At 43.8% G+C, this 26020-nt stretch overlaps 2 protein-coding genes across 2 annotated transcripts in view; both read right to left on the bottom strand.

Moving 5' to 3' along the window:
• SPTSSA (serine palmitoyltransferase small subunit A) overlaps window positions 1-25991 on the bottom strand; it is a 35080-nt gene extending 9089 nt beyond the window's left edge. Inside the window, exon 1 of the mRNA XM_017895891.1 lies at window positions 25800-25991. Within this exon, the coding sequence (XP_017751380.1) occupies window positions 25800-25911 (112 nt within the window). The 5' untranslated portion in view covers window positions 25912-25991. The remainder of the gene's footprint in view (window positions 1-25799) is intronic.
• LOC108544673 (etoposide-induced protein 2.4 homolog) lies at window positions 6948-9439 on the bottom strand. The gene has a single exon (XM_017895890.1). It carries the CDS (start codon window positions 8533-8535, stop codon window positions 7513-7515), a length of 1023 nt encoding a protein of 340 aa, XP_017751379.1. The 5' UTR covers window positions 8536-9439; the 3' UTR covers window positions 6948-7512.
• Window positions 25992-26020: the final 29 nt, after the last annotated feature.

Raw genomic sequence — 26020 nt, 5'->3', positions numbered from 1 at the left:
AAAAAAAAAAAATCAAACTGCCATGGAGATTGCTTTACCCAAAATTTTGGTTCACAGTCTTCCTTGGATTATCTCTTGGGGTAAAGTAAAACCGCCAAGCTTGTATTGCTATCTCGTGGTTAAGGCTCCAAGCTATTGGATCTTCCTTTGTGTGTGTGTGTAAACATGTCTAGATATGTTTTGTTTTTTTGTTTTTTTGAGATGGAGTTTTGCTCTCGTTACCCACTGGAGTGCAATGGCACAGTCTTGGCTCACTGCAACCTCTGCCTCCCAGGTTCAAGTGATTCTCCTGCCTCAGCCCCCCAGGTAGCTGGGATTACAGGTGCCCACCACCACACTGGGGTAATTTTTGTATTTTTAGTAGAGGTGGGGTTTCACCATGTTGGTCAGGCTGGTCTCTAACTCCTGACCTCAGGTGATCCACCTGCCTGGGCCTCTCAAAGTGCTGGGATTATAGACGTGAGCCACCACTCCTGGCAAAGGATACTTTCATAAATAGAATTTGAGTCATATTTTTCTCTTTCTCTGCCTAATTTCTCCAAAATTTGCAAACTATTTGTGAATATTCTTAATTCATGGTAATGTGTCTGTTTGCATACAGTCAAACAGGGTTGCTAGGGCCGCTCAGGGATAGAGAACCCAGCAATCTGGCATGCCAGCAAAAGGATAAGAATTTCTTACCACTCAGTTTCTGGCCTGCTTTCTCTATAAGCAAAATGGTTAATCTCCTCTGTAAAGTTTTAAATTAATTGGTTTAATAATAATAAGAGCTTAAATCAAATATTTTGTCAGAAAATAGAAAGTGTAATGCCTTTTAGTTCATGTGACTTTAGCAGTCTTTGGGAAATAAAGATGGTTTTAAAGATTATTGGTAAAAATGTATTCAAAATGTAAACATTTGGTCTAAATTATGTTCAAATACTAGGTTTGCTAAATGCTTTACGGTCATAAACTGCTTCCTTCGCTTTTGAAAATTGTTTAACTTGCCTGCCTTCCAGCTAGGTAAGGCCAGGGGACATGTGGAGTTGGCCACGCCCCTAGTTATGCTAGAAACAGTCTGATCTTACCAGGTTTTACACTAAAATTAAAATTGCTAAGAGTCAGGTCAGGTATGGTGGCTCACATCTGTAATCCCAGCACTTTGGGAGGCCGAGGTGGGTGACTCCCAAGGTCAACAGTTTGAGACCAGCCTGGCCAACATGGTGAAACCCCATCTCTACTGAAATACAAAAATTAGCTGGGCGTGGTGGCGGGCTTCTGTAACCCCAGCTACTCAGGAGGCTGAGGCAGGGGAATCGTTTGAGCCCCGGAGGCGGAGATTGTAGCAAGCCAAGATTGCGCCATTGTACTCTAGCCTGGGCCACAGGGCAAGGCTCTGTCTCAAAAAAAAAAAAAAAAAAAAAAAAATTGCTAAGAGTCATCATTGTAACATGCAATAAGACTACCTGAAACAGGTCAGGCACGATGGTTCATGCCTGTAATCCCCCAACACTTTGAGAGACCAAGGAGGGTGGATTACTTGAGGTCAGGAGTTCAAGACCAGCCTGGCCAACATGGTGAAACCCCGTCTCAGCTAAAAATATAAGTTAGCCAGGTGTGGTGGTGGGTGCCTGTAATCCCAGCCACTTGGGAGGCTGAGGCACAAGAATCACTTGAACTGGGAGCAGAGGTTGCAGTGAACCAAGATCACGCCACTGCACTCCAGCCTGGGGCAACAGAATCAGGCCCCATCTAAAAGAAAAAAAAAAAAAAAAAAAAAACCGTCTCTGCTAAAAAATACGAAAAACTAGCCGGGCAAGGTGGCAGGCACCTGTAGCCCCAGCTACTTGGGAGGCTGAGGCAGGAGAATGGCGTAAACCCGGGAGGTGGAGCTTGCAGTGAGCCGAGACTGCGCCACTGCAGTCCAGCCTGGGTGACAGAGCAAGGCTCTGTCTCAAAAAAAAAAAAAAAAGGCTACTAAAACAGTTTTACATGCAAGCTGTGTAAAATAGTAGAAAAAAATATTTTTTCTTTTGGTAAAAGGTTATAAAAGGTTTTTGCGTCTTTAAAATTTCTAGGCCAGGCGCAGGGGCTCACACCTATAATCCCAACACTTCGGGAGGCCAAGGCAGGCGGATCACCTGAGGTCAGGAGTTCGAGACCAGCCTGGCCAATGTGGCCAAACCCTGTGTATGAAAACATACAAAAACTAGCTGGGTGTGATGGCATGCACCTGTAATCGCAGCTACTCAGGAGGCTGAGGCAGGAGAACTGTTTAAAACTGGGTGGCAGAGGTTGCAGTAAGCCGAGATCACACCACTGTACTGTAGCCTAGGTAACAGAGGAAGACTCTGTCTCAAAAAAAATAAATAAAATAAAATTTCTGAGTCATCATTTTGGCAAAATATATAATGTATGGTAATCTGGAATTCCAAAATCAAACTTCAGTTTCAAAATTGTCTTTCCAAATGCCTGACTTTCTGGATGGATCAGAGGATCCCTGAAAACATCCAGAAAAGAGGTAAACAGGATTATTTGACATGTTTAGGTACATGGGATTGCCAAAACGATGTTCAATCTTCTTTAGGTTATATTTTTGTTAATAATACTATGTTCCAAAATTGTATTGGATTTCTAAAATTCTAATGTCTAAATATATGCTATCAACTATAATTATGGTTATTATGTTAAGTTATTGTAAATCACAGAAATAAACAAATCAAACCAGTTGATACTAAAATTATTTAAAATAGTTTATAACTAATGCTTGGTGCCATATTACTGAGAAGACAATTAAAGCTTCATGTACATTTGGTCCACCTGGTGCACCATTTAAACATTTTAAACATTTTATAAAGTGGCTTCATTCCATTGCTATCTGGTTGTATAAAGCTTTCCCATGCAAGAGGGCTGATGTTGTAACAGTAGATTACTATGCTACAGTGTATTTTCACCAGGTAAAAAAAGCTTTTTATCATTTGAATCTTCTGAGAACATTAGAGAAAGACTGTCCTTCCCATCCACACTACAACAAAACTTTGGGACCTTGGGCTTTGGGTTCATGGTCTCGCAACTGAGAGGGGTCCCTCCACACTTTTGGAACTGCATCTGTTGGAACCTTTGAGATAAAGCTAACCAGGGAAATTTCTCCCAAGAAGATAGCATCCTTGATGTGAACAGCTTTTCCAAGTTCACAGATTAAGACTTCTACTATCATGAAACTCTTATCTTTGAATATTTTTTTTCTTGCCTACATCTCTACGAACACTAGAAGTGGAAAAGGGGTCTGTTATGTGTATTTATGGGGTATACTTTTATTTATGAAGGAGTCTGCAGCCAGCCTTCTACCTGGATAACCTTATACTTTGATAGATAACAAATGAAGGCCCAATGTAAGTAAGAAACCTTAATGGTACATACATTGCCTCATAATCAGTCAAAAACAAAACACTGGTTCACTCCTCTTAACCCACATCATGGGTTAAAGAGAACATTGCCAGAAGGCCTTCACTCTTCTAGAAGGGCATCAGTTATTTGGCTCTTTTTCCATGGTTTAAAGTGAAAGAAGCAATGATCAGAAATGTATCCCTCGTGATAGGCTCTATAGCACATTCTACTTTAAAAGCTTTATCATACAACAGACTTTAAATTCTCTTGTGAAAGTTACACTAAATAATAGAATTGGCTAAACAGAGAAGTATCCGTGCAGCTGCTGGCACCTGTGGCCTATGGAGAAATACAGATTGCATATTATAAAAATTCAATTGCAGGGGATTAATGAAAAGACCACTTAATCAGCTGGGCACAGTGGCTCACGCCTGTAATCACAACACTTTGAGAGGCTGAGGCAGGTTGATCACCTGAGGTCAGGAGTTTGAGACTAACCTGGCCAACATAGTGAAACTTCATCTCTACTGAAAAGACAAAAATCAGCTGGCCGTGGTGGTGGGCACCTGTAATACCCAGCTACTCGTGAGGCTAAGGCAGGAGAATCGCTTGAATCTGGGAGGTGGAGATTGCAGTGAGCCGAGATTGTGCCATGGCACTCCAGCCTGGGTGACAGAGCTAGACTCCATCTCTTTTAAAAAAAAAAAAAAAGACCATTTGGTCAAGCAAGTTGACTCTTCATCCAGGTCATTCTTTAATCTATGTAATTTTAGGTGGTTTGGTATGGGACCCGGGTAAGAAGCATACTCCGAACTCTTGGTATTATCCTCCCAACAGTCATAATAATCGTCTCCCTGGAGTGCTATATTGTCTCAAAGGTTTTAAATGCTTGCATGCAGCCATCTCTAGAATGTCATATTATCTCTCTTCAACTGGAATGACAAGAGCTGAAGGAAATGTGCAACCATGAGGACTTAACCTATAAATGACGTGCTGAGACTGGAAACGAAAATGGTGGTAACTGAGAGTGGTCCTACAGCCCTAAGTTTTGGTCATACTCTCACCTAAGTGAGAACCTGAACAAAATGGGGGAATTTTTTAACAAAATCCTGGGAGGCCATTGTTTTGGACTAAGTTCATCCACTGGGCCCCAAAAGACCAAACCAAACCAAAACGGGGCTGTTTGTGCTAAGACTTTAAGGAAACACATGGGTTCTAGAACAGACAAGGTTTTGTTTTTTCTTCTGCAAATCTCTGTAACAAACATTTCTGATAGCATAGGCATCTACCTCTGAAGTTCCCATTAAATCTTTTAACCAAATTCATTCCCTCTCACCTAGAGACCATAAAGCTTCAGATGATCATGCAACAAAGGTTCCAGCCAATTCCAAGTGAAGCCACCACCCCTGGCCATCAAGAAGTTACCCTGCTGGCAGGGCACAGGGGCTCAAGTATGTAATCCCAGCACTTTGGGAGGCTGAGGTGGGCAGATCACTTGAGGTCAGGAGTTCAAGACCAGCCTGACCAACATGGTGAAACCCCATCACTACTAAAAATACAAAAATTAGCCAGGCATGGTGGTGGGTTACCTGTAATCCCAGCTACTTGGGAGGCTGAGGCAGGAGAATCACTTGAACTCGGGAGGCGGAGGTTGCAGTGAGCCATGATCATGCCATTGCAGTCCAGCCTGGGCAACAAGAGCAAAAACTCCATCTCAAAAAAAAAAAAAAGCTACCCTACCTTCACTAGATAGAGCAGGGCGAGAGTTCTGTGGTCCCCAATAGGTAGGGACTAGACCACAAGGCAGCATGAAGTAGTTATAGAAAAATAACATTGGTCCCTCTGCCTCCCATAAAGATTTATGGGAATCACATCTCTCAGTGGGGAGATGAGGCAGAAAAATAGTGTCTGGAGGCACAGAACATAAGGCCGATTCACACTTCAGCTATGACAGGAAATATCCTCTCCATAGGGTGTATGCCAAGTAAATGACTTTGTAACTTTACTTCATCCTCTCCATTTACATAGGGCATACCCCAAGCAACCAATGGAATCCTCTAGAGGGTATTTAAACTCGCCAAAATTCTGTAACCAGGGCTTCGAACCCCTGTGTTCAGGCCCGCTCCCACACTATGGAGTGTACTTTCATTCTCAATAAAACCCTTCATTCCTTCCTTGCTTTGTTTGTGCGTTTTGACCAAGTCTTTGTTCAAGACACCAAGAACCGGGATACCCTCCACCATTAACACCAAGAATATGAGACCAGCCTGGGCAACATGGTAAAACCCCATCTCTTTTACAAAAAAATACAAAAATTAGCTGGGCGTGGTGGCACACACCTGTAGTCCCAGCTACTCTGGAGACAGAGGTGGGAGGATCACTTGAGCCTGGGAGGTCGAGGCTACAGTGAGCTGAAATCACACGGCTATACTCCAGCCTGGATGACAGAGTGAGACTCTATCTAAAAAGATAAAAAGTTTTTAAAAAATAATAAATTAGCTATACAGGGACATAGTAAGTGAACAAGCAGATAACAGGACAGTGAGGAACTTCTAATTATCAAAAAATGTGGGCTGGGTGTGGTGGCTCACACCTGTAATCCCAGCATTTTGGGAAGCCAAGGTGGGAGGATCACTTGAGGTTAAGAGTTCAAGACCAGCCTGGGCAACAACAGTGAAACCCTATCTTTAAAAAAAAAAAAAAAGAAAACAATTAGTCAGGCATGGTGATGTATGCCTGTAGTCCCAGATACTCAGGAGGATGAGGCAGGAGTATTGCTTGAGCCTAGAAAGCGCAGGTTGCTGTGAGTCAAGATCACACCACTGCACTCTAGCCTGGATGACTGAGACCCTGTCTCAAAGAAAAAAAAAAATTTTAATTTCTTGATCACCTGACCTCGTGATCCACCCACCTCGCCCTCCCAAAGTGCTGGGATTAGAGGCGTGAGCCACCGCACCTGGCCCCTCTTTTTTTTTTTTTTTTTTTTTTTTGAGACAGTGTCTTGCTCTGTCAACCAGGCTGGAGTGCAATGGCACGATCTTGGCTCACTGCAAACTCCCCCTCCCAGGTTCAAGCAATTCCTCTGCTTCAGCCTCCCGAGCAGCTGGAATTACAGGCACATGCCACCATGCCCAGCTAATCTTTTTTTTTTTTTTTTTTTTTTTGTGGGAAACCAGCTCACATTTAATTGTGACATTTTAAAATTGTACAAGTATTTTGACATCTGCCCCCCACATTTAGTCTTAAAATGACAGAAAAACAACCAATCACAGGTTTAATACATTTACCCCTTCAGTTCCTATTTGCAGCACCCAATATTCCTTTGAAATATGAAACAGACCTGGCAGTAGCCAACAGTAAATTTCTGCCCACCACCTCCCACCCCCAACAGAGTTGAAAAGTTCAGGTTTAGTGTTGTTGCAGTGGCACTTGTCCATAATTGGTACCTCCCCATAGTTGGGGGACTTTAAATGTACCAGTGAAAATAGCTTTTTCCCCTTCAAGGGGAAGAAAGAAAATCACTCCTCAAAACCCAGCAGAGCTGGCTGTGAGGTCTTTCCTCCTATCTCATCTCTTCAGGGTTTTTTTTTTTTTTTTTTTGCAGTGGAGCAAGAGAGACCAAAACCTAACCTGAGTTACAAGAAACAAGACAGTAATGGCTATAAAGGGAGTGACCAGGAGCAACTGGGACACTCCTTTACCTCCCATATCCAATGTATGTGCTTCACAGAAAAACAACAAAAATAACAAATCCACAAAATACAACAGCTAGAATTACAAAATCCATTCATCCAAGGGTGGTAGAAGGCAGGATGGAAAGGTGGAAGGGTAAATGGCACAGGGAGAAAAACAAAGTATTCAAATCAGTCCAGGCACAGGGACTGGCAAATGCTAGAAAATAGCTGCAGAAAAACTTGTGGTCCTTTCAGACTCACGGTGATATTAAAAATCCACACACTGGTGTCAGGGAACATTCTGCCTTACATGCACCAGAGACAAAAATTTCAATTCCTCAGAGAGAAGGGAATACGCAGAGGGCCCTTGGCAGAGTGGGTCCTGCCTTCCCTGGCAGGGGGAGGTGAACAGGGAAAAGAGCTGCCACAGCTTTCTTCCAATCCCGCCCATCCCCTTTGGATGGCAGGCAACTCAGTGGCCTGCAGCGGTCTTCAGTTTGGCAGGTGATGGATGCGGTGAAGGGAACTTCTCTGCAGAAGTGGAGCTGCTCGGGGCCGACTGCAGATAGACTGTCTTGTGGAAGAGTCTGTTGCTTAAGAAGACCACCAAGGAGAAGAGGCGCAACTGGAAGAGATATGCTTTGCCAGCGGTCTTTGCTTCATTGGCGCTGATAATGAATAAAGGAAAGAGGATAGAGAAAACGCAGCCACTGATAATATATGAGGACTGCATTGCTGTGAGAAAAGCCAAGGGCAAACCAAACCCAAAGTAGTAAGGCCAATTCCTTTCTATGTTAGACAACAGCTGGTGCATTTCAATTCCTTTATTGAACCAACGATATTCAAAGCAGTACAGTGAGTAGAGAAGGGACATATGCAGGAGACTAACCAGTTGACCGACAAGATGGATGGGAAAGAGACGCACAAACATTCCCTGAATGAGGAAAAGAGCCTGCAGCAAAAGGTTGAAGAGCATGTCAGCAATTATTTTGCTGACACTAGGGAATGGGTGAGGCTTCCTCCCTGATACCTCAAATGCCAGGTCAGCTATATCCTGAAACCAAATGGCATTCACCACTTTGCTAAGCACAAACAAGGGGAGCACCCAAAGAGCACTGAAAATTGACGTGAGGAAGAATTCCAGCCACGACCAAACATCTCCATATAGTGATGGGTCACCGATAATTCGGGCTGTTACTAACTGAAGCACAGGAATAAATACTCGATAAAACAAGAGGAGACTGAACCAGAACACTCCACCATTCCAAGTACAACACTGGAAAATTCTACTAACAATATGTGGCTCACTCTCTTGCTTCCGCTCTATACTCTGGGCTCTTCTCTGTGCCAAGACACTATTTGCCCTTCTTTGACGCTGCTCCTCTCTCTTTTGCTGGATTCGAGCATCTAGCTTTGAGATGGTACAAATATCCCAGATGGAGTCTTTGATTCCTCTGGCAAGGTCCTGGAGAAAGGTTTTGACACTGTCAGCCATCTCTTCACCACCAAACTCAACTACACAGAGGACAGAGAAGTGTCCCCAAATCTCTCATCATGAAGGATCCGCGGCTCCGGCCCGGCCCCTCACCCACCACGGCTGGCTCTGCGGGGCGCTTTCAGGGCCGAGGCCGCTGCACCCGCACTGGGCATGCCCGGGCCGCAAGGGGCTAATTTTTATATTTTTAGTAGAGACGGGGTTTCACCATGTTGGCCAGGCTGGTCTTGAACTCCTGGCCTCAGGTGATCCGCCCACCTCAGTCTCCCAAAGGGCTGGGACCCAGCCTAGGCACTGGTTTTATGATGACATTCGGAAGTGCTCTCACAAAGCTAAACATATATATAACAAAGTATACCGGCTATAATTTGCTATCTGGTATAGATTTCTCAATCCATCTCATTCTGTAACAAGCCTCTCAAAATTTAAAGTATCCTTGACACACTGTGAATTTTAAGAAATGGGTAGTAGAAACAGTACAGCACTAGAGGAGACCCAGGTTTGAGTCATAACTCTGCCATCCCTGTTTCTATCAAAAGCTCTCTGAACATTAGTCTCCTTATCAATAAAATGTGGACATACATCACCTATCTTTCAGGGTTGTGAGAATTCAGAATCGAACCTATTCTGCAAGAGAAGGCAATGTAATCCTCATTAAAACTGTTCTTTGAGGGTTTGAGCATTTAACATCATGACTTAGACCTATGTTTGCCCAAGTTCATCCTGCTACTAATTTGTTATTAATTTATAGTGTAATCCTGGGATGTCACAACCTCTCTGGACCTGAGTTTCTTTATAAAATGAGGTCCTTTCTTTCATTAACATGGGATTCCACTTGTCTGAAGAGGACATTTAGGTACCACCTGTCAATCGTCCATAAGGCAATCTTCTGTTTCACATGTACACAAAGAAAAAATGTAAAAATTAATCAGTTTTATGCAATACACACATATTGGAAGATAATATACAAAGTAATAGAGTAATCTTTTTATTTACCGAACTCTTCTTGTTGTTTGTATAAGTGCCAGTAGCTATACACAAATTAATCAGGTCTATATTCTAGAGGGGGTTCCATGACTCAAGCAATAGAGAACAAAGTGCAATCTAGAATACAACCTCAAAAACTAAAAAACGGGCTGTTCTGTTTTGTGTTTATGACTTGTCTGTAAACACTGACTTAAGTGTTTGACAGAGCACCTCTACTGAGCCTTTGCTTCCAGCTATAGTGCATCACTTGGTAAAGCAGGTGCTTCATGAACCATCCCAGAACTGAGCAAATAATGGGCCAGGATACTGTGCAGGTGCTGAAGATAAATGTTTGTTCAAGGGCTGAATGAACAATCACAGGTTCTTTATAACCTGGGCATAACATAAATATTTTATGGGTTCCATGGACATAAAAGCAAGTAGATGTGAAGCCATATATAGAATCTGTATGTTGTTTTCTCTTCTTTAAGAGGAATCTCCTAAACATAAGCTAAGTTTCCAGCAAGCTAGGAAAGAAATAAAGAATTTTTTTTTTTTTTTTTTTGGCCCATACAAAGGCCATTATCGGGCGAGCGCCGTGGCTCAAGCCTGTAATCCCAGCACTTTGGGAGGCCGAGACAGGCGGATCACGAGGTCAGTAAATCGAGACCATCCTGGCTAACACGGTTGAAACCCCATCTCTACTAAAAAAATACAAAAAAACTAGCCGGGCGAGGTGGCGGGCACCTGTAGTCCCAGCTACTCGGGAGGCTGAGGCAGGAGAATGGCGTAAACCCAGGAGGCGGAGCTTGCAGTGAGCTGAGATCCGGCCACTGCACTCCAGCCTGGGCAACAGAGCGAGACTTCGTCTCAAAAAAAAAAAAAAAAAAATCAATCTAAAATGCTATTTAACCTTAGAAATACTCAAAAGTTGTGATCTAAGAAATCATCTTTAATGAAAAGAGAAAACAAAGCATTTCACTAAGTATTATCACATGCTGTTTACTGAAAAGCAATCAAAGCCCTAAGTGAAAGCAGCTGCAGGCTACTGAATGAGGCCCCACACAGGAAATCTTCCTTATTACTGTAGTTTTCTTTTCCCTTGACCTTAAAAAACTGCAGATCACCACCAACAGAAATGTAAAGGAAGTGGTGGCTCACGCCTGTAATTCCATCCCAGCACTTTGGGAGGCCGGGGCGGGCATTATCACCTGAGGTCAGGAGTTTGAGACTAGCCTGTCCAACATGGTGAAACCCCATCTCTACTAAAACTACAAAAATTAGCCTGACACGGTAGTGCACACCTGTAATCCCAGCTACTCGGGAGGCTGAGACATGAGAATCACTTGAACCCAGGAGGCGGAGATGGCAGTGAGCCGAGATCGTACAACTGCACTGGAGCCTGGGCAACAGACTGAGACTCCATCCCCCACAAAAAAAAAAGAAAGTTAATTTTTCCTAGATATATTGACTATCTCTTGATACTTTTCTAGTTTCCTTACATTGCAGCAAGTGGAAAATATTATACTGTCACAATTATTATACTGTCACAGTCCTCTGTATGTTAACCAATTTGATATTCATGGGTCATGTTAAAGGATAGCACATCACCATCAGAAGTTAGTGTTTAGCAAGCAAAATCCATTCTCTAAGCTTTCTGTAGTGTGCTGATTATACAAACTTAAGTATGAAAATTGTTTTTTAAGCCGGGCACGGTGGCTCACGCCTGTAATCCCAGCACTTTGGGAGGCCGAGGCGGGCGGATCACAAGGTCAGGAGATCGAGACCATCCTGGCTAATACGGTGAAACCCCATCTCTACTAAAAATACAAAAAATTAGCCGGGCGCGGTGGCGGGTGCCTGTAGTCTCAGATACTCAGGAGGCTGAGGCAGGAGAATGGCGTAAACCCGGGAGGCGGAGCTTGCAGTGAGCTGAGATCCGGCCACTACACTCCAGCCTGGGCGACAGAGCCAGACTCCGTCTCAAAAAAAAAAAAAAAAAAAATTGTTTTTAGAAACTACAACTTGACGACAAGCTCTTTTAAAGCTGAACAACCAACAAAGCATGCTGCTGAAATCAGTAATGATCACAAACTGCACATTTTTCACTATGGACTAAAATCCCGGAAATGGTTTGTAGCTCTACTCCCAGGGACACTAAGGCTATGGTGTCTCTGGCACACCTTTATTGATTTGAGTTTCTATTACCCTCAGGAAGATCTGAAGTTCCATTGTTATGGGAAAAAAAAATTCTCAGTCTGCTCTGAAATATAATCTGTTCTGCTACAGCACATGTTTCTGTAACATCAGATAATTCACATATGACTAGTAGAGTATAGGAGCTGTATTCCTTCATATGGGATATTTCATCAGTTAGGGGAGCAGATTAGCGGGAAAATAACTAGGTGACCCTTGAAAACAAGGGTTTGAGCTGTGCAGGTCTACTTATACTTACACATGGATTTTTTTCTGCCTCTGCCACCCCCGAAACAGCAAGACCAACCCCTCCTCCTCCTCATGACTTTCTTTCCTCTAGCTTATGTTACTGTAAGAATACAGTATATAATACATATACAAAATATGTGTTAATCGACTATTAATGTTATCAGTAAGGCTCTGGTCAAAAGTAGACTATTAATAAAGTTTCTGGGGAGTCAAAAGTTATACACAGACTTTCAACTGCCTGTGGGGTGAGGATGAGGGCCTGGGGGCAGCACTCCTAACTCCCAAGTGGATCAAGGGTCAACTGTATCACCTCGAGCAGGAAACATCTCTCAACTCAGCTATACAGACAGAAGTCCTTTTAACTCTGTTTTAAGAAAATCAGAAATTCGCGTTTGCACCCAGTCTCCCTCTTCAGAGAAAGGCACCTCCAGGGTAGCACAGCTCTCAGCTAGTGTGGCAGGTGGCACTGCCCCTACACTGCCTCAATGGCAGCCCACACTATCTGCATTACATCAGCACCTGCTGCTGACATTTCCATTCAACTTTGTCCATGCTTTGGTCATGTCCCCTCGGGCAGCTTCCAGTGAAGCTGAGCTGCCTGCCTGTCTGGGATATCCAAGTTATTCCCTCAAGATGCCAAGTATTGTGTTTGTTAGTGCTTGCATACTAAATTGCATACATTTTGAGTGGTCTGCCTCAATACTATTTTCCCATAAACCCTATTATTTTGCAATTTTTCAGAAACATATATAATACATGCTGACCAAAATCCTTGTATTAGTAAAACTTCTATTTCTCATAACTATTGATCATAAATACTATCTTTCTACCATTCCATAACTACTATTTTTTCAACATTCCAATTTATAAAAATTGTATATCCTCTATCAAGTACATCTTCTGGAACACATAGCTTAAATTATTTATTTTTTGTTTGTTTGTTTGAGACGGAGTCTCGCTTTGAGGCCCAGGCCAGAGTGTAGTGGCGAGATCTCGGCTCACTGCAAACTCCGCCTCCCAGGTTCACACCATTCTCCTGCCTCAGACTCCCGAGTAGCTGGGACTACAGGCGCCTGCCAATACGCCCGGCTAATTTTTTGTATTTTTTAGTGGAGACGGGGTTTCACTGTGTTAGCCAGGATGGTCTCGATCTCCTGACCTCGTGATCCACCACCTCAGCCTCCCAGAGTGCTGGGATTACAGGCATGAAAAACTGTGCCTGGCCAGCATAAATTATTAAATGTGAGCATTTGGAGTTTGTTCTTTAAAAAAAAAAAAGAGGCCAGTTCCAATGGTTCACACCTACAATCCCAACACTTTGGAAAGCTGATGCAGGAGGACTGCTTGAGGCCAGGAGTTCAAGACTAACCTAGGCAATATAGTGAGACCCTGTCTCTACTAAAAATTTAAAAATGAGGCATGGTGGTGTGTGCCTGTAGTCCCCACTACTTGGGAAGCTGAGGCGGGAAGATCGCTTGAGCCCAAGAGTTCGAGGGTACAGTGAACTAAAGATTATGCCAGCCACTGAACTCCAGCCTGGGCAACAGGGCAAGACCCTGTTTTAGGGGGAAAAAAAAAACCCATCTTAGCTGCCATGTACCATAAATGTTACAACACTCATAGTCTGGAGGAATCATAAAGTCTTTAAGAAAATGGAGACAGGGCCTATAGTGATCACTACTCACAAATCACTAGAATCACATGCTGAAACACTGCTGCGGAATATCAATGTGTGGCTCCCACTGCCATTAACCCAACCATGATGTTCTCCGCCTGTCCTGGTACAGACCATTTAGTTCTTGTTAAGCACAGGCTTCATTATTTTCTACCTTTACCAACCAAAAACTACTAAAGAAAAAGTCAATATTCTAAGGAGTACAGTTAAGAGATATCCTAACATTCTCACTGAATCAGCCAAATATAAAGGCTAACATGTAAAAGAGGCTAGAGCAGTTTTCTTCAAACTAAAGCAGTGGTGCCCTGGAGGTAACAAGACAACTTTTCAGGAGGTTAGGATACTTTAAGGAGAAACCAGTTAAAAGTGGTCTGCTTCCACTGTACTCCCAGAGCTTGATCTGTCTGAGAATTCTTGTGGTTTGCTGGTTGTCCTTCCCACCCTCCCTTATAAATGTATTCACTTCTCCCACATTACTTCCTAATCTTACGATTGTGCATTTCCCAGCCAGGTACAGTGGCTCATGCCTGTAATCCCAGAACTTTGGGGGGCCAAGGTGGGTTGGTCACTTGAGGTCAGGAGTTCAAGACCAGGCTGGCCAACATAGTGAAACCCCATCTCCACTAAAAATACAAAAATTAGCCAGGTATGGTGGTGGGCGCCTGTAATCCCAGCAACTCGGGAGGCTGAGGCAGAATTGCTTGAACCCAGGAGGCCAAGGCTACAGTGAGCCAAGATTGTAACACTGCACTCCAGCCTAAGTGACAGATCAAGACTCCATCTTGAAAAAAAAAAAAAAAAAATAGGAGCCGGCATGGTGGCTCACGCCCGTAATCCCAGCATTTTGGGAGGCCAAGGCGGGCGGATCATGAGGTCGGGAGTTCGAGACCAGCCTGGCTAACATGGTGAAACTCCGTCTCTACTAAATATACAAAAAATCAGCAAGGTATGGTGGCAGGCACCTGTAATCCCAGCTACTGGGGAGGCTGATGCAGGAGAATCACTTGAAACCAGAAGGCAGAGGTTGCAATGAGATGAGATCACGCCACTGCACTCCAGCCTAAGCAAAAGAGTGAAACTCTGTCTCAAAAAAAAAAAAAAAGAGTATATTTTTTATACATTCACAGAATATCTCTCGAGAGATGCACAGGAAACTGCTGACACTGGTTGTCACAGGGTGGCTCGGGCAGGGGTGGAAGGAAGACTGTCACCAGCTACCTTTTTGTGTCTTTTGTGTTTCAACCATAAGGATGTATAATCTATTTTATTTACAACTTAAAAATTCACATTTTCCAAACTCCCAAATACTTTAATTAGTATATTGAGATGCAAAAAAAGTCCTTTTTGGCCAGGTGCGGTGGCTCACGTCTGTAATCCCAGTACTTTGGGAAGCCGAGGGGGGAGGATCACGTGAGAATTAAAAAATGCTAAGTTGTACGCATCTGAGGATAAAGCAAAAATCTAAGAAAATAATTTAGTTGCTACTGAAAATAGCATATAGCTTAAAATTTGTAATGCTCTTTTTTCATTATCATTCAAAGACTACCCTCAAATCAAAACACTGACTTTTGCCTCTACCACTGCCTCCTCTCACAGACCTTTGCCTATTCCAAACCCCATAACCAGAGTTAACCTTTAAAAACTTAAATAAAAGGGGCCAGGTGCCATGGCTCACGCCTGTAATCCCAGCACTTTGGGAGGCCGAGGTGGGCAGATCACCTGAGGTCAGGAGTTCAAGACCAGCCTGACCAACATGGCGAAACCCTGTCTCTACTAAAAATACAAAATTAGCCGGCTGTAGTGGTACATGCCTGTAATCCCAGCTACTTGGGAGGCTGAGGCAGGTGAATCACTTGAACCTGGGAAGTGGAAGTTCTGGTGAACCGAGTTCACACCATTGCACTCCCGCCTGGGCAACAAGAGTGAAACTCCGTCTCAAAAAAAAAAAAAAAAAACTTAAATAAAGGTAAATTGGATCACTCCTCACTCAAGGCCTATTCTTCCTCTGGCCCTTACAGGCCTTCCATTGATTCTCTGGCCTCACTACCCACCACTTTGGCCCAGGCTCACTCTGCTCCAGCCACACCTGCCTCAGTGACCCTCCTCACACATGCCAGGCAGGCTACTGACTCAGGGACTTTGCACTGGCTGTTCCAGCTCTGCTCTTCCCCCACATTAACTCCTTTACCACCTTTATATTTTGCTCAAATACCCCTCCCTCCTCCATGAAGCCTCTCCTGATAGTCTCTTTAAAAACCAGCAAGTCTATTGGGCGCAGAGGCTCATGCATATAATCCCAGTACTTTGGGAGGCCAAAGCAGGCAGATCACCTGAGGTTAGAAGTTCAAGACCAGTCTGGTCAACATGGCGAAACCCCATCTCTACTAAAAACACAAAAATTAGCCAGGCATGGCAGTAGATGCCTGTAATCCCAGCTACTTGGGAGGCTGAGGCAGGAGAATCACTTGAACCCGGGAGGCAGAGGTTGCAGTGGGCCAAGATCGTGCCACTGCACTCCAGCCTGGGTGAAAGAGTGAGACCGTCTCAAAAAACAAAAAAACGAAAACAAAAACCAACAACTCCATCACACCCCCACATTTCTGACACCTGGGTCATGATCTACTTTTCTATTACTTCGTTGCTATGAAAGTTCCATGAGGGCAGGAATCTTTGTCTCTTCTGTTCACTGATGTATCACAAGCACCAAAGCCAGCATCTGGTACAAGGAATGCACACAGTATTTGTTGAATTAATGGATGGCCCCAGCCTACTTTTTCAACTTTATTTCCCACCTATTCTTCCCAAAAGAATGCCTGCTCCAGCCAGTCTGACTGGAATACTCACCATCCCAGTACACCTCTGTACCCTGGTCTGTACCTTCTTACCCATGTTGGGGAAGAGAAACAAACCCACTCAAATGCCTCCCTGAAAGTTCTCTGAGCACTCCCAATCCATCCTGCTCTTCCTGCCCTACATCCCAAAACATCTGCTGCCTAGCTCCCTCAGCTGAAATAACACCAGAAGGCTCTATCTGATAACATGTGTAAATTCTTATTTTTCCTGACACTACTCCCTAGTTTCCCTAAAGGAAGAAATGAAATCCATCTTCTTGGAAACTCAGACAGAACTCAGGACAACACATTAAAAATGAGAAAAAAAAAATGCTTTTAGGTTCTATTTTTTTCCATCCAAAATGAAAATAGCTTGGAATCCCAGGGAGGAAAAACATGTGTGTGTGTGTGTATATATATATATATATATATGTATATATATACACATACACACACACACACACACACATATATATATATATATATATTTTTTTTTTTGAGACAGAGTCTCCCTCTGTCACCCACGCTGGAGTGCAGTGGTGCGATCTCAGCTCACTGCAAGCTTTGCCTCTCGGGTTCATGCCATTCTCCTGCCTCAGCCTCCCGAGTAGCTGGGACTACAGGCGCCCACCACCACGCCCAGCTAATTTTTTTGTATTTTTAGTAGAGGCGGCGTGTTAGCCAGGATGGTCTCAATCTCTTGACCTCATGATCCGCCCGCCTCGGCCTCCCAAAGTGCTGGGATTACAGGCGTGAGCCACCGCACCTGGCCCCAAAAATGTGTATTGTTTTATCATTTTATTTTTTTTTTAGAGACAGGTCTTGCTATGTTTAGTCTGATCTCAAACTCCTAGGCTCAAGTGATCCTCCCACCTCAGTCAACCAAGTAGCTGGTATTACAGGTGCAAGCCACTGTACTCAGCACTTATTTATTTATTTATTTATTTATTTATTTATTTGAGACAGTGTCTCGCTCTGTCGCCCAGGCTGGAGTGCAGTGGTGCAATCTCAGCTCACTGCAAGCTCCGCCTCCCAGGTTCACACCATTCTCCTGCCTCAGCCTCCCGAGGAGCTGGGACCACAGGTGCCCACCACCACGCCTGGCTAATTTTTTGTATTTTTAGTAGAGATGGGGTTTCACCATGTTAGGCAGGATGGTCTTGATCTCCTGACCTCGTGATCCGCCCGTCTCGGCCTCCCAAAGTGCTGGGATTACAGGCTTGAGCCACCGCGCCCGGCCAGCACTTATTATTTTTTTAATTGACACATAATAAGTAATTGTACCTATTGGCTGGACATGGTGGCTTATGCCTGTAATCCCAGAACTTTGGAAGGCCAAGGCAGGAGGATTACTTAAGGCCAGGAGTTCAAGATCAGCCTGGCCAACATGGCGAAACCCCATCTCTACTAAAAATACAAAAATTAGCCAGGTATGGTGGCAGGCGCCTGTAATCCCAGCCACTTGGGAAGATGTGGCAGAATTGCTTGAACCTGGGACGTGGAAGTTGCAGTGAGCTGAGAGCATGCTACTGTACTCCAGCCTGGGTGACAAGAGTGAAACTTCATCTAAAAAAAAAAAAAATTATTATTATTATACCTATTTACGGAGTATAGTGTGATATTTTGATACATGTATACAGTGCATAATGTTCAAATCAAGGTAATTAGCACATCTATCACCTCAAATATTTATCTTTATTTGTGTTGGGAACATTCAACATCTGCTCTCCTAGCTATTTGAAAATATACAATAAATTATTAATCAGAGTCACCCTATAGTACTAGAACTTACTCCTCTTATCTAGCTGTAATTTCGTATTTGTCAACCAACCTCTGGCTACCCCCTTCCCAACAAAATGGGAAGGGGACTTCCCTTACCCTTCCCAACAAAAATGTATATTCTTATGGTTCACTTGCCTACTTTATTAAATTTTAAAATGTCAGTGAAAAAAAATATTACTGGATTTTAACCAGTGAAAGTATTCAAAAGGTATGAGCACCTGCCTTCATCTCCTCAAATCTTAGCTTGAGAAGCCCTTCATCATCTGACCTTTCCTGCTATTCACACCCCACTTCACTGGGCTCCAGCCAAACTGGCCTCTCTGCTAGTCCTGAAACATGCCAGGCTTCCTCATGCCTCAGGCCATTTGCATATCCTGTGCCTTTTGCCTGGAATGCTCATTCCTCTAGAATTATCTCCCTGCTTAAATATTTCCAAATGTCTTCTCCTGGCCACTCTGGTTAAAACTGGGGAGCAGGGAATAAAAAAAAAAAAAAAAAACCTCAGCTGGGCATGGTGGGTGGTTTACACTTGTCCTAGCACTCTGGGAGCCCAAGGCTGGCAGATCACTTGAGCCCAGTAGTTGGAGACCAGCCTGGGCAACATAGCAAAATCCTGTTTCTACAAAAAAAAAAAAAAAAAAATTAGCCAGGTGTGGTGGAGCATGCCTAATGTATTCCCAGCTACTCAGGAGGCTGAGGTGGCAGAAAAGCTCGAGCCAAGATCATGCCACTGCACCCTAGACTGGGTGACAGAGCAAGACTCTGTCAAAAAAAGAAAGCAGGAAAGTAAAGGAAAGAAAGAAGGAAGAGAGGGAGGGAAGAGGAGAAAAAGAAAAACGTCCTTCTGCCTTACTTTCCATCCTGTTCTGCTTTATTTTTATCCATAACAGTTGTAACAATCTAATAATCTATATATTTCATTTCTTTATCTAGTGGCATTAGAAGAAAAAATTTATGTTTTATTACAGTTATAGCCCCAATTTCTAGAATAGTATCTGGCAAATAGAAGGTACATAATACTTGTGGAGTAGAATTCAACAAACATACACATTTTACAAATGAGTAAACAAAGCAATGTAAATTTTGTTAACAGCTCCAAGATAAGTCAAAGAAGTTCTCCCATGCTTTGGGAGGCCGAGGTGGGAGGAACACTTGAGGCCAAGAGTTTGAGACCGCCTGGGCAACATAGCAAGACCCTGTCTCTACTAAAAATTAAAAAAAAAAAAAAATTAGCCCAGCTATTCAGGTGGCTAAGAGGCTGAGGCGAGAGGATCACTTGAGCCCAAGAGTTCAAGTTTACAGTGAGCTATGATTGCACCACAACACTCCAGCCTGGGTGACAGAGCAAGACCCTGTCTCTTAAAAAAATAAAATAATAAAGAAAAAAAGTTCACCTAATCTCTTTAAATTTAAGTTCTCTCTGAGAACTGCATTCTGTTCATCAGAAGCAGCCAAGCTCCAAAACCACTCTAGAAGTGGTTTAAAACCAGGTTTCTTGGCCGGGCGCGGTGGCTCGTGCCTGTAATCCCAGCACTTTGGGAGGCCGAGGCAGGTGGATCACCTGAGGTCAGGAGTTCAAGACCAGGCTGGCCAACATGGTGAAACCTCGTCTCTACTAAAAATACAAAAATTAGCTGGGCATGGTGGCAGATGCCTGTAATCCCGGCTACTCGGGAGGCTGAGGCAGGAGTATCAGTTGAACCCAGGAAGCGGAGCCTGCAGTGAGCCGATATCGCGTTACTACACTCCAGCCTCGGCAACAGTGAGATTCCATCTAAAAAAAAAAAAAAATCAGGTCTCTTTTCCCACTCTCAAATACTTCTGCAATTGCTTTAAAATAATGAATCAGCTGGCCGCAATGGCTCACGTCTGTAATCCCAGCACTTGGGGAGGCCGAGGTGGGTGAATCACCTGAGGTCAGGAGTTTGAGGTCAGCCTGGCCAACATGACAAACCCCATCTCTACTAAAAACACAAGAAATTAGCCAGGCGTGGTGGTGCATGCCTGTTATCCCAGCTACTTGGGAGGCTGAAGCAGGAGTATCACTTGAACCCGGGAGGCGGAGGTTGCAGTGAGCCGGGTTCACACCATTGCACTCCAGCCTGGGCAACAAGTGCAAAACCCTGTCTCAAAAAATAAATAAATTAATTAAATAACAAATCAATATATAAACAACTGTTTTTTAAGCATTATTTGTGTGCCCAGCACTGTGGTTTAAAACTGGAAAAAAAAAAGTTTTCAAGACACATGAACTGTCTTTCAGGGGGAATCTAATTCCTAACATAAACCAAAAAACTGCCCACATTTTGCTTAAAATAAAATGCCATGGAAACATCAGCAGCAGCAGAGAGATGGGCAAATATAGCCGTGATTATAGACTAATATGACTCTATTTTTTAATCAATAAAACAAGATTATAGGCTGGGCACGGTAGCTCATGCCTGTAATCCCAGCACTTTGGGAGGCCGAGGCAGGCAGATCACCTGAGGACAGGAGTTCAAGACCAGCCTGGCTAACATGGTGAAATCTTGTCTCTACCAAAAAATACAAAAATCAGCCAGGTGTGGTGGCACACACCTGTACTCTTGGCCGGGCACAGTGGCACATGCCTGTAATCCCAGCACTTTGGGAGGCCGAGGCAGGTGGATCACTCGGGAGGGCGAGGCGGGACAGTCGCTTGAACCCAGGAGGTAGAGGTTGCAGTAAGCCAAGATGGCACCACTGCACTCCAGCCTGGGTAACAGAGCGAGACTCCATCTCAAAAAAAAAAAAAAAGAAAAACGATTAAAATAGCATACTTCTGATTCAAATTATTATTATTATTTTGAGACAGAGTATTTGCTCTGTTGCCCAGGCTGGTGTATAAGGGCGCCATCTTGGCTCACTGCAACCTTCGCCTCCCAGGTTCAAGCAATTCTCCTGCCTCAGCCTCCTGTGTAGCTGGGACTACAGGCACCAGCCACCATGCCCCACTAATTTTTGTATTTTTAGTAGCGACAAGAATTCACCATGCTGGCCAAGCTGGCCTTGAACTCTTGACCACAGGTGATCCATCCACCTCAGCCTCCCAAAGTTGATTCAAATTATTTTAACAAACTATTCTTAGTTTTTTCACCTCTCAACAGGCATGGTTACAATGTTATCCAGTGAGGTACTTCAGGGCCAGTCTCACTGTTACAAAAGCCTCTCTTGATTACAAAACCTGGTCTTTTCTTTTCTTTTTTTTTATTGAGAGGGAGTCTCTCTCTGTCGCCCAGGCTGGAGTGCAGTGGCGCAATCTCGGCTCACTGCAAGCTCCGCCTCCTGGGTTCACGCCATTCTCCTGTCTCAGCCTCCCGAGTAGCTGGGACTACAGGCGCCCACCACCTCGCCCGGCTAGTTTTTTGTATTTTTAGTAGAGACAGGGTTTCACTGTGTTAGCCAGGTTGGTCTCGATCTCCTGACCTTGTGACCCACACACCTCGGCCTCCCAAAGTGCTGGGATTACAGGTGTGAGCCACCACGCCCGGCCAAAACCTGGTCTTTTCTTTCCCACCTTTGGATGCCAGTAGGGAAAGGAAACTTTTGAAACGTATGTTAAAAATGTCTCCTCCTGAGATGAGGTAAGTGGTTCTCGGTCTATGGTAGGTCTCCTTTTATAGTACATACTGTAATACTAATTAGCACTTACCAGATTCTTTTTTTATTGTTATCTTTTGTCTTAATGCGGGTGTCATGTCCCATTTCTCTGTAAGATAGAAACATGTCTGCACACGAAGAAGTTCAAATATTCCTTGACAAACCAAATGCTAATGTATCACTTCAAATGTCTTATCAGAAGGCAGATGGTAGCCCAGGTATCTGGGCTCATGCTTGTAATCAATCCCAGCACTTCGGGAAGCTGAAGTGGGTGGATCACTTGAGGTCAGGAGTTCAAGACCAGCCTGGCTAACATGGTGAAACCCCACCTTAACTAAAAATACAAAAATTTAGCCAGGCATGGTGGCACGGCCTGTAGTCCTAACTACTCGGGAGGCTGAGGCAGGAGAATCGCCTGAGTCCCAGAGGCAGAGGCTGCAGTGAACCGAGATCGCACCACTGCACTCCAGCCTGGGTGACAGAGCAAGACTGTCTCGAAAAAAAAATACAAAGAAAGAAAAGACAAGACACATGGTAAAAGAAAACTTAGCATATAGGCCCTAGTGAGGAAGAATTCACAAAACTTATTCATAAATCTCACTGTTTCAAGAACTATTTACAATGTGTCTGACTTGACCCAATAGAGGCTTTTCCTTAAAAACACATCTTAAAATCTTTTTTATAAATAGCAATTTCCTTACATAGGTAAGTTCAAAAATACTTATATTCAATTGAGATTCTTTTTTTGTTTTGTTTTGTTTTTTGTTTTTTGTTTTTGAGACGGAATCTTGCTCTGTCACCAAGGCTGGAGTGTAGTGGCGTGATCTCGGCTCACTGCAACCTCCACCTCCCGGGTTCAAGCGATTCTCCTGCCTCAGCCTCCCAAGTAGTTGGGATTTCAGGCACCCACCACCACACTAGGCCAACAACTTCAAATTTTTAAAAAGGCATTATATAGCAAGGAAATGTAAACTAATGCATCTATCCTCTTTAAGAAATTAATCTGGGCCAGGCGCGTTGGCTCACGCCTGTAATCCCAACACTCTGGGAGGCCGAGGTGGGCAGATCACTTGAGGTCAGAGTTTGAGACCAGACTGGCTAACATGGTAAAACCACTCCCTCACCCCACCCCAACCCTGGCTCTACTAAAATACAAAAATTAGATGGGCGTGTTGGTGGGCACCTGTAATCCCAGCTACCTCGGGAGGCTGAAGCAGGAGCATTGCTTGAATCCCGGATGCAAAGGCTGCAGTCAGCCAAGATTGCACCACCACACTCCAGCCTGGGGGACAGAGACTCCATCTCAAAAAAAAAAAGAAAAAGAAAAAAAAGAAAATTAATCTGGCCAGGCATGGTAGTTCATGCCTGTAATCCCAGCATTTTGGGAGGCTGTGGCGGGCAGATCACTTGAAGTCAGGAGCTGGAGACCAGCGTGGCCAAGGTGGTGAAACCCCATCTCCACTAAAAATACAAATATTAGCCGGGCATGGCGGCAGGCGCCTGTAATCCTGGCTATTCTGGAGGCTGAGGCAGGAGAAACACTTGAAACTGGGAGGCGGAGGTTGCAGTGAGCCGAAATCATGCCATTGCACTCCAGCCTGGTAACAAGAGCAAAACTCCATCTCACACACACACACACACACACACAAAGAAAAGAAATCAATCTAAAGTCTTCCTCTGTTCAGGACTTCTAACTCAGACAGAGACCAATTTTCAGACCGGCAGAGGCAAATTTCTCTAAATTTTAGGTTTCTAGGATTGATGATTAAGTTGAATGTAATGTTTAAGCTGTAGAAAGTATGCCTCTTTCCTTTAACACCATGTAGCTGGCCACAAATCAGTTCTGGGTGAAGCTTACTAATCGTTAATGGATTTATGAAATTCAAAGTACTTCACAGTAGGCCTTCTGACAAGTTGGGGGAAAAAAAAATACAGCTTTCTCATTCAGTTCTTCCGCCAAGCTAAAACGAGGATTCAATCTCCAATTGATGTTCCAAACTACCAGATAGTTTTAAATGATTCTAGAAGTTGAAGTGGAAAAATATAAATACAACAGCTGATAGTAATTCAAGACTGGCTTATGTCAAATGATTGCATTTCTAACCTAAGTTAATTCAATAACATGAAATTTGAAATAAGACTTTTTTTAATCTTAAGTTTAAAATCATAAGGTTCTATAATACTGGATGTCAGTTGGTTGCAGTTGTCACCTATTTGAAAAAAAAAAATTGAAACTACTTGGTCGCTAAACCAATGGTAACTCAAAAACATTAAAGGCAAATATCTACTAAGGCACTGAATTTCATTTCATAATTTATTTCTCCATCCCCAAAAAAGCCATCACCTAGTTCTTTATAGGATACCATCACTATTGCAACATAACAGAAAAATCTTAACATCATTGATAACTGTAGCATTTTAGTGTGTAAAATCTATATTAGATTTTAGGTGTAAAAGCTTTTAGGTGTAAAATCTATACTATATTCTAATAGTGCACTCTACATTCAACCTCTGATTTAAAGAGCTTCAATTTAACCCAGCATTGTTTAAATTAATTTTAGGATGTGTTATGTGAGTCAAGATACGCTTGCTTCTACTGAGAGACTTCTATTAAATACGCATTTAAGTATGTATTTTACAAGGCATGGCCCTGTGAGCCCTAAAGAGTGAGACTAAAGTGCAGCTACAAATAAATGGTGAAGGAAATCAAAGCAAGCTATCTTCAGTGTCTAAATCCAAAATATGCATTCTGGTTCTTAAATTCCTAATAAATAAACTGCTTTGAAAGCATCTCAAATTCTTCAAAAGTGCTGAAACAAAAGACTCAGCTTTGAGTACAACCTTAAGCTATTTCAAAACAAACACACTTGATAAGGCTTGGAATGAAATTACCTCAGTCACTCACTGGAATGCAACAATGCATTCCCAAAGTTGTTCTGAAGTAAGCTACTCCAACTAAATCACACTGAAAAGGAGAGAACGTGGATAAACTAAACATGTTTTGTGAAATATCTGTTTCGTATTGGCCTGAGTTTGTAAAAACTTACATCTACTTCATTATCAGTATTTAATCTGCAAGAATATCATCAAAGGATGTCAATATGGACAAGCAGAGACAAGAAACATCAGACTTTCAGGGAGCCTATCTTCACAATCCTGAGTTATTAATTGAAGTTCTCAAAGTTAGATGAGTTAAGATACAGACAACGTGCTCTGCACAAATGCTTTGCTTATAGTAACCACTCAACAGTCATTAACAATAATTTACTAACTATCCACCAAAACAGAGTTTCAAACCCTACCGACAACTAACCACAAATTACACCACTTTTCAGGCCGACTTCTACGGACGGTGCAAAGAAGCAATAAACACACTTTTAAAACTCCCCACCTTGAAGACCAAAAAGATACAATAACTTAAACTGCTTTCAAAAACTACTGGAGTGTCATGCCTACAAATTCAGAACCTGGCTTAAAAGCTGGTTAACTGGTTAGAATTCTTGGTAGACCCAAAGCCAACTAAATCAGGAACACTTTAAGGTCAACGGCGTCCAAGCCGGGAGCGACGTACTGTTACATGATCCCCGCCTCCTACAGGAACAGGGGACTGAACCAAAGGCAGGCGCGGCTGAAGTGCAGGCGACACACTGGGTTACACATCACCCTCGGGGATTTCCTCCAGGAATCAAGACGTTTCCTCCTTGGGTCCAGCGACTCACGGGTGACTCCGGATCTCAAGAGTTCTCGCCTCCCCCACCTCCCACTTAACCCTGCAAGCGCGGCCCTGGGCCCCAGACCTCCCCTGCCCCCTCTACTCCTCGGCTTCCAAGCACAGGACCCGCGGGGCCGCTGCTCCAACCTCCACCCCAGGCCCGGGGCCTGGGAGCTGCGGCCCCGCGGCCCGCGCCCCCACCCCGGGCCCAGCGCCCGCGACCCGGACAGGATACTGAACACCGTCCGCTCCCAGGGCTCCAGCATGTAGAGCGCCGTGACCAGCAGGTACTGGTAGTAGAACCAGGACATCTGCTTCCAGGCCCGCGCCAGCGCCATCCCCGCCATACGCCTCCCGCGATGCAGCTCACACGTAAGTCTGTCCGGCCGGCCGCCCGCTCACGTCCTAAAGCCCCCGGCAGCCAGGCCCGCCCGCCCGCCACCCAGCGCCCATTGG

Source organism: Rhinopithecus bieti, unplaced genomic scaffold (assembly GCF_001698545.2).
Source record: "Rhinopithecus bieti isolate Rb0 unplaced genomic scaffold, ASM169854v2 scaffold_21703, whole genome shotgun sequence".
In the NCBI taxonomy this organism is placed as follows: Eukaryota; Metazoa; Chordata; class Mammalia; order Primates; family Cercopithecidae; genus Rhinopithecus; species Rhinopithecus bieti.
Note: the sequence above shows the minus strand (reverse complement) of the source record. Positions and strands in the feature narration are given on the sequence as shown.

Bases quoted from the DNA above. Each gene is read 5' to 3' on its own strand.
- LOC108544673 (XM_017895890.1), bottom strand. From the start codon at position 8,535: ATGGCTGACAGTGTCAAAACCTTTCTCCAGGACCTTGCCAGAGGAATC.